Source organism: Osmerus eperlanus, chromosome 7 (assembly GCF_963692335.1).
Source record: "Osmerus eperlanus chromosome 7, fOsmEpe2.1, whole genome shotgun sequence".
Classification (NCBI taxonomy): Eukaryota; Metazoa; Chordata; class Actinopteri; order Osmeriformes; family Osmeridae; genus Osmerus; species Osmerus eperlanus.
In genome coordinates this window covers 22276658-22285670 of record NC_085024.1, presented here as the reverse complement: position 1 = coordinate 22285670, position 9013 = coordinate 22276658, and the positions used below count along the sequence as shown (strand labels likewise).

The window sequence follows — 9013 nt, the reverse complement described above, 5'->3', positions numbered from 1 at the left end:
GTAATATACTTGATGTGCTTGTAACTCTCATTTTGTTACTTTCCCTGTCCCATTGTTTTCTCTCCCTCTCTCTCTCTCTCTCTCTCTCTCTCTCTCTCTCTCTCTCTCTCTCTCTCTCTCTCTCTCTCTCTCTCTCTTTCTCTCTCTTTCTTTCCCTCTCTCTCTCTCTCTCTCTCTCTCTCTCTCTCTCTCTCTCTCTCTCTCTCTCTCCCTCTCTCCCTCTCCCTCTCCCTCTCCCTCTCTCTCTCTCCCTCTCTCTCTCTCTCCCTCTCCCTCTCCTCTCTCTCTCTCTCTCTCTCTCTCTCTCTCTCTCTCTCTCTCTCTCTCTCCCTCTCCCTCTCCCTCTCTCTCCCTCCCTCTCCCTCTCCCTCTCCCTCTCCCTCTCCCTCTCCCTCTCTCTCTCTCTCTCTCTCTCTCTCTCTCTCTCTCTCTCTCTCTCTCTCTCTCTCCCTCTCCCTCTCCCTCTCCCTCTCCCTCTCCCTCTCCCTCTCTCTCTCTCTCCCTCCCTCTCTCTCCCTCTCTCTCCCTCTCTCTCCCTCTCTCTCCCTCTCCCTCTCTCTCCCTCTCTCTCCCTCTCCCTCTCTCTCTCTCTCTCTCTCTCTCTCTCTCTCTCTCTCTCTCTCTCTCTCTCTCTCTCTCTCTCTCTCTCTCTCTCTCACCCACCCACACATCTCAGCTGGTTGTTATGTGACCTGTGTTGACAGTATTCCTCTGTAATACTGTAATACTAAATGACTAATCAACACTGTCCATTGTTTTTGGAAATACTAGAAAATCATGTTTAAAAAGACTGACTCCTCATTTCCCTCAAGTTAAAGTAAAGAAGTTCTGATATATACTGAAGTATGGGCTCTGACATATACTGAAGTGAAAAGTATATGGCCATGGGTGATCAGGAATGTCTCTTCTCAGTCATGTTGACGTTGTTAACTCCCTCTGTCTCATCCATAACGTTACACATTTTTCTTGTTGCCTTCTGCTAAGTCAGAGCACATGCAGCACCCACAACACCCTAACACACACACACTCTGCTCTCACATGGGCTGTTTGAGTGTGTGGGTGTGTACTTATGTGTATGTGTGCACTCCCTTGTCACTTGGAGAGTGAATGTGTGTGTATGTGTGTGTACAAGTCTTTATGCACTGAACAAAGGCAAGTCTTACAAACAAGAATCACAAACAAGAATCTATCAAAGAAAAAAGCACTATTCCTCCCTCCCGCTCTCTCTCTCTCTCTCTCTCTCTCTCTCTCTCTCTCTCTCACACACACCCTAACACGCACACACACACTGAGAGATGAGTCAGACCGTTGCTCTTTGGAACATTTGGATAGACAAAGAGGTGGAGAAAAAAAAGAACTAGATGGAGGCAGGTCAGAAAGGCAGGTCATACTCAGAGAGGCAGGTCAGAGAGGCAGGTCACACTCAGAGAGGCAGGTCAGAGAGGCAGGTCATACTCAGAGAGGCAGGTCACACTCAGAGAGGCAGGTCAGAGAGGCAGGTCATACTCAGAGAGGCAGGTCAGAGAGGCAGGTCACACTCAGAGAGGCAGGTCAGAGAGGCAGGTCACACTCAGAGAGGCAGGTCAGAGAGATACTCAGACAGGCAGGTCAGAGAGGCAGGTCATGCTCAGAGAGGCAGGTCATACTCAGAGAGGCAGGTCAGAGAGGCAGGTCATGCTCAGAGAGGCAGGTCACACTCAGAGAGGCAGGTCCGAGAGGCAGGTCAGAGAGGCAGGTCACACTTAGAGAGGCAGGTCAGAGAGGCAGGTCAGAAAGGCAGGTCACACTTAGCGAGGCAGGTCAGAGAGGCAGGTCAGAGGCAGGTCACACTTAGCGAGGCAGGTCAGAGAGGCAGGTCACACTCAGAGAGGCAGGTCACACTTAGAGGCAGGTCACACTTAGAGGCAGGTCAGAGAGTCAGGTCACGCTTAGAGAGGCAGGTCAGAAAGGCAGGTCACACTTAGCGAGGCAGGTCAGAGAGGCAGGTCACACAGAGAGGCAGATCAGAGAGGCAGGCCAGGGGCAGGTTACTCACTCAGAGAGGCGGACTGTGGAGGTGTTCATGTTGTTACTGAAGTTACTGGCTGTTATGTCACCTCTAACAAAGGACCAATCACATGTCTCCGGACAGCCTTTGTCAAAACAAACGTCCATAAACACACACAGACAAACAGCCAAAGGTAAAACTCTTTTTTATTGAGAAACCCACTGTCCACATTATCACTGAGCGTGGATCAGAGATCCACATGCTGGACCTCTCCGGGAGAGAATGAAGGTGTTACATCTGTGATGTTTACTGTGCTACTTCAGACATGTTTTAGAACGCTGACACCCTGGCTACAAGTCACTAACTAACAGACAAGAACTGGATTACTGTGAGCTTCTACAGTGATCAACTTATTAAATGTACATTTACAATGTTTACAATAACAGTAGGACATCTTTGTGATGCTTGTAGACACACACAGTAAACCCCTCACTGTGTGACTGACATGTCTAACTGGTAGCGTAGAAAGTTTAGACGAAGGTTTGAAAGCATCAATCATGAATGAGAAATATATACCTAAATGAATAAATCACTATTTTATATTTTGTCAACTTTTAGGGTAAATAAGTTATTAAACTGCAACAAAAACTTGATTATAACAAGCTATAGTGTATAACATCCATAAAACTAATGAAACCTTTAGTGTACTATCTTTTAACATAAACAAGCAGCTGTTCTACAGCATGGACTGTGTGTCTCCCTCCTGCAGTCTCCTCTTCTCGTTATCCTTCTTGATGCGGTGGAACACGATGACCAGCAGGAGGACTGGGGAGGACAGGACAACAGTCAACAACACAAACACACATCTCTGTGTTCCGGGCAGCACACACTACAGTCAGTTTGTGCTCCAGCAGTGTGTGAGGTCTGGTGGAGATGAACGTTACTCACCAATGAATCCCAGAGTCCCGCCAAGGATCCCGATGGTGGTGGGAATTCCGTACTTGAAGCCGTGCTCACTTGGTTTGGTGTAACAGTACCCCAGCTCTGTACAGTTACACACCCTCACTGTGGATGGATAACACATGAACACACAACCTTGGAAAAACCTTGGACAAATCACTCACTGTACCAACTCACCCTCAAACTTGTGTGTGACGCCCAGCGCTGCACTGTACCAACTCACCCTCAAACTTGTGTGTGACGCCCATCCCTGCGCTGTCCTTAATGTTTATGGGGATCACAAAGGTTTTGTCCTCCGTTGGAGATTTCTTCATGGTCAGTTTAGCAGATGTACCTACAGGAAACACATCAGGGACCAGAATGACTCAGATGCTGAACATGACTAGCTGAGGGAAACCACTAGGGGTATAACTGGTCGTCACCATCAATGCTGCTGATGTCCCAGTTAGGAGACTTTTTGCTCTGGGGGAAGGTGAACGTGAAGGGCTGGCTGTAGGGGGCGCTATCTGCATCCGTGGCTGACAGGATGACAGGCTTGGGCTTCTTGACGCAGATGAAGGCCTGGGTCTCCAGAAGCTTGGGCACGTTGTCATTCACATCCAACAGGCGCACAGAGACCACACACTCCGAGGACAGCTGGGGATTGGCTGTGAAATGATGTCAGATGACAAGATGAGCAGGGTTTGTTTACATCGGGTGTTGATCTGTGATTCATGGGGAATCCATATGGATCTGTTCATGACTAGTGTTAATGGCTGTGTGACTGGCTGTGCTACTGGCTGTGTGTTTTTCACCTTTTTCAAAGGCGATGACTGTGACATCAAAGGCCTCCAGCACCTCTCTGTCCAGCTTGGCCTTGGTCTTGATCTCGCCTGTGGCTGGATCGATCTCTAACCAGCTTTTGGTGTCACCTTCCAGCTTGAATCTACAACACACACACACACTCACTCAACTGCATTTGGTATGGTAGCTTTATCAAACTACCGCCTCTTGTTGTTCAGGTGCAACTAAGGCTCAGCTTCCATACTCAATGAGTTTTCCCTCTGGGTCCTTGGCCCCTACTGTGACCACAGAGGCTCCCAGGCTGGTGTTCTCTGGTAGGACCACGTCTAGAATGTCCATGTCAAACTCCGGAGCTTCATCCACATCATTGATCTCCACCGTGACGAAGGCAGTGGACTGGTTGTCGTACTGTATTCCGGCCATCAGGGGCTCTGGGTTCCGGGCGTCGATCTGGAGTCTGGTGGAGGGTGTGATCTCAAAGTCTAGAGGCTGCAGGAGAAAATTGGGTGGGGGGAGGGGGTTATCATAACATGTGACATTCATGTTTGTGTGTTAGGGTTGCGGGGATCGTTTGGATTTTCACGATTCCAATGCCGAACCGATACTTCTAAACATGACATCAAAGAAAGGCTCTTTTATAGTTTTTTTTATTTATTGAAAATTATTTACATTTTGACTATATATTAAAGTTTTAAAGTAGCCTACTTAAATATATAATGAGTAAACCTAAGTCAACTAACATACAACTACAATAATTTAACAATAAATAACAGTTACACTATTAACAAGTAACAACAAAATAAATGTTAAGCTAAACCAGCTTCAAACTTTAGCAGTGCTTTTGCAGAAATATTACCATATTTGCCTTCTCTGGCAAGATACGACACCTCTCCTGACTTATGGCATGTCCTGCACAGGATAAAACTCTAAGATGGTGTCAAAGAGGCCTGTACACACAGGTATGAGTTTGAAAGGGCAGACAAATTGGGGAGGCTGTCCCAGGACCAGGGACTGATGTCCCCAAGCTGTCGAACACGGTGCATCCCTCTGCTTTAAGAAGTATCCCGTGTGTCGCCGCATGGTTCAATAAATTAGACGTGCTTCCCCCTTTGCACGTAATCGTGCGATGTCTGAATCCTTGGCTGTGAAATACAGCCACACTTTCGACCACTTCGCTTTAGGCATTTTAAATGCACTAAAAGCTAGCTAGCTAACGATAGACTAGCAGAGCAAGTGTAATATGTTTACTAGCGATCACGTGCAGTGAATGGTTAATATTCTTTTATGTCCGTTTTGGTGAGCCCAGAGGGAAAATATGGCATTTTAAAAGTAGCCTACATTTACTGTAGCTAGCTAACGGTAGACTACAGAGAAAGTGTGATATTTGTACATCCGTTTCGGAGCGACAGAGGGAAAATATTTCAGTCGACACAACAAGTGGAACCGAAATTAGGAACCAAAATTTGCGTTCTAATCTGGTCCGATTCCTAACGGTTGCGTAGGAACCGGTTCCATAGTGGAACCGTGTTTCAGTACCCAACCCTAGTGTGTGTGTGTGTGCGTGTGTATGAGTGTGTCTATGTGTGTGTGTAACAGAGGTGGTTTTGCAAGCTCCGTCAGAGGCATACGGGCAACTGTTCGCTCCGACCAGGAGTCAAACCTACCACCTCTGACTTCCCAAGCCCCACCGCTACCAACTACGCCAACGAAAAGCTAGAAATTTGTTGATGCGGGTGGCCTGTTACATACCTGAGGAGTGAGTTTCACCACACACTGGCTACATGTGTGCGTGTGTATGTATGTGTGTTTGAGTGTGTATGTGTGTGTCTTTTTCACTCATACCTTGACAAGAACGATCCTGCCCTCTCCGTTGGACTCTGTCTCCATGGCAAAGACTCCGTCCTCGTTGCCAGCGGTGATGTGGAACTCGATGCGTGAGCTCCCGCTGCCTGGGTCGTCAGCATCCGTGGCTTTCACTGTCAGGAGGGTGTGGCCTACTGGGGTGTCCTCAGAGAGGGTGTGGCTACCGTACTGCAAACACACATACACACACAAACGCACACAGACACACACACACACAAGGTCAGTCAAAGGTCAAACACTTTGAGTTTCACCAGACGAGCGCGTAGCAGTCATGGAGATACTCACATCGTCATGGAGATACTCACATCGTCATGGAGATACTCACATCGCTCTGCTCAAAGATTGGCACTTCGTTGTTGACGTCTATGACCTTGATGACAACCTTGCACTCTGTGCTGAAACCTAAGACAGGACAGTGGATGAGTGTGTGTGTATGTTTAGGTGTGTGTGTGTACGTATGTGTGTGTGTTTTACCTGGGTCGTGGACTCTCACGGTGAGACGATACTCGGTGGCGTCTCTCCTCTTGAGCAGCTGTCTGGACTGGACACGTCCCGTGATATCATCGATAGAGAACATGGGGGAGCTGGTTTCAGGAGCCTGGATCAGGAGCGTGTAGGACAGCAAGGAGTTGACTGTGTTCTCCTCGTCCGCATCGCTGACCTGCAGCTGGCCCAGAGGGCTTCCTGAGAACAAGCAAGACATCTCTCACAGGAGGAACCAAAGGACCCAGAGTCACGTGCCCTGACCTGCAGGAGCTTCTACCTGGAAGCTCGTTCTCCTGGATCTCAAACACGGTCTCGTCCAGCAGGCAGACCGGAGGGTTGTCATTCACGTCCTCCACCAGCACCTGGATCTCCATGGGAGGGTCCAGCTCGTTCCCTTCATGGTCCTCAGCCAGCACCACCACAGTGTACTGGAACACACATACACATATATATACAGTACAGGGCATGACATTGGCACCCGCCCACCCGCCAAATGCGGGTAGAATTCAGCTGTGGCGGGTAAAGCGGTCACTCTTACTAGCCACTTTGGCAGGTGGAATTCTACATATCTCTCGCTATAAGATTTTTTATTGTAGTCTTCTCCAAACAAAATAATAAACTCATTGCAGGGTTCTCAAGCCTCACACATTGACCGTGAGACGCACACATTTCAACCAGCACGTATCGTTTCCCCCTGTGTTAAACAGTCTCGGCCATTGTACGTTCGTTGTTAAGCAACATAGACGCGCGAACACACGCGAAAGCTCGTCTCATGGGGCTTTTGATCAAACTTGAGGACCCTGCTCAGTGCAAGGCAAGGATGTGGCGGTAGGCTACATAACAGGTGTAGGAAAACCCAGAGGGCAGACAAAAAAGAGAAAAACTGGTGATGAAAGTGAAACCGAAAATAAAGAGACTAAAATAATTGTGTTGTTTATAAATATTTAACTGGACAAAAACAAATTCTGCTTAGTTCATATATTTTCAATACATCTTTACACCCCGTTATATGCAATGAGCTACTCTTTTTGTCTTTGTCTTAATCGTTTGCATATTTTCATACAAAAGGAGCTTTACACTCTTATAAGAGCTGAAGATTTGGTGACACATACATTTTATGTTGTCTTGATTTTGGGTGTTTACAATGGTCATTTACATTTGAAAGGATTGTAAATCTAGTTCTTCAAGAAAATTGCAGCAAACCATAGTCAACTTTAATCAAATAAAACTTAATTTCCCAACAACAAAATTGTGGCTAGTGAAATTGCTGAGTGGCTAGTAACTTTGGAAAACCACTAGCCACAGTGGCAGGTGAGCAAAAATGTTAATGTCAGGCCCTGATACAGTATATATGCTACATATATATACAGTACATATGTAGCATCAACAGTACTAGGTGCTAGGTTTGTATGTCTGTGTGGTGTGTGTCAGTGGGCGGTTGTGTGTGTGTGTGTGTGTGTGTGTGAGTGGGCGGTTGTGTGTGTGTGTGTGTGTGTGTCAGTGGGCGGTTGTGTGTGTGTGAGTGGGCGGTTGTGTGTGTGTGAGTGGGCGGTTGTGTGTGTGTGTGTGTCAGTGGGCGGTTGTGTGTGTGTGAGTGTGTGTGTGTGTGTGAGTGGGCGGTTGTGTGTGTGTGAGTGTGTGTGTGAGTGGGCGGTTGTGTATGTGTGTGTGTGTGTGTGTGAGTGGGCGGTTGTGTGTGTGTGAGTGGGCGGTTGTGTGTGTGTGTGTGTGTGTGAGTGGGCGGTTGTGTGTGTGTGTGTGTGTGAGTGGGCGGTTGTGTGTGTGTGAGTGGGCGGTTGTGTGTGTGTGAGTGTGTGTGTGAGTGGGCGGTTCTGAGTGTGTGTGTGTGTGTTACCCTGCTCTTCTCCTCTCTGTCCATCTGCTCAGTCAGCATGACCTCTCCCTCGGGAGTGACACTGAAGGGGAAAGGAAGCAGGCGCTCCTTCTGCACCAGCCTGTAGAGGGCGCTGTGCGTGTTAGACTGGACCTGGGGGGGTGGGGAGGTTACTGTATAAAGAGTTTGCAGGTTGCAGCTGCAGCACAGAACTGCAGTGTATTTGAGTGTTTCAGTGTATTTGAGTGTTTCAGTGCAGTGTATTTGAGTGTTTCAGGCTATTTGAGTGTTTCAGTGTATTTAAGTGTTTCAGTGCAGTGTATTTGAGTGTTTCAGTGTATTTGAGTGTTTCAGTGCAGTGTATTTGAGTGTTTCAGTGTATTTGAGTGTTTCAGTGTATTGTTTGTATAGAGTGATCCCACTCCATACCTTAGCAATTAACATGGGGTATGTGGTCACTAGATGTTCCTTGATTGTGATTGGTCCAGGGGTGACCCACAGGTTCTGCTGCACAGCGACATTGACTCTGGTGTTGGAGCTGAGAGCATTCTCTGACTGCCCGCCCAGGTCCTCCACACGCACAAACAGAACGAAGTCTGGGTCCTCCAGGGGATTTAGCCTACGCATCTCTTGAACCACAGAGGAAGACAAGGGCGCCATGAGTTCAGTAAAAGGAGACCAAATAGGCCCATTCAGAGCTGCTGACACCAGAGACAGAACCATTCACAGATATAAAGACACCACCACACCACACCATTCCCCTAAGGCAAGTAGGGTGAAGTGTCTTGCCCAAGGACACAACGTCATTTTGTATTGCCGGAAATCAAACCGGCAACCTTATGATTAATAGCCCGATTCCCTAACCGCTCAGCCATCTGACTTCCCTTCTGACTTGGTAGAATAGTTTCCACGTCACACTCACTCACGCAGTCCTACCTGCTCTCTCCACACAGGTGTAGAAGGGGTTGAGTTCGTATGGGACATCCTTTATAGGGGAACAGTACTCATCAAACTTCCTCTTCAAGGCATCATGGCTGCTGCCATCCTGACCTCTGGAATACACAACACCCTCTCTGGCTTTCAGCAAGCGCTGTCCTGTA

The 9013-nt window shown here is 47.8% G+C and overlaps 1 protein-coding gene across 2 annotated transcripts in view; it reads right to left on the bottom strand.

The window, feature by feature from the left end:
* Positions 1-2175: 2175 nt before the first annotated feature.
* cdh17 (cadherin 17, LI cadherin (liver-intestine)) overlaps positions 2176-9013 on the bottom strand; it is a 12839-nt gene continuing 6001 nt past the window's right edge. For both annotated transcript variants that reach the window (XM_062466088.1, XM_062466089.1), the window contains exons 7-19: positions 8850-9008; positions 8343-8542; positions 7935-8066; positions 6357-6507; positions 6068-6277; positions 5919-5995; positions 5573-5761; positions 3975-4219; positions 3742-3872; positions 3370-3594; positions 3171-3281; positions 2936-3052; positions 2176-2812 (exon numbers count right to left, since the gene is read on the bottom strand). In XM_062466088.1, the coding sequence (XP_062322072.1) occupies positions 2724-2812; positions 2936-3052; positions 3171-3281; positions 3370-3594; positions 3742-3872; positions 3975-4219; positions 5573-5761; positions 5919-5995; positions 6068-6277; positions 6357-6507; positions 7935-8066; positions 8343-8542; positions 8850-9008 (2036 nt within the window). In that variant the 3' untranslated portion in view covers positions 2176-2723. The remainder of the gene's footprint in view (positions 2813-2935; positions 3053-3170; positions 3282-3369; positions 3595-3741; positions 3873-3974; positions 4220-5572; positions 5762-5918; positions 5996-6067; positions 6278-6356; positions 6508-7934; positions 8067-8342; positions 8543-8849; positions 9009-9013) is intronic.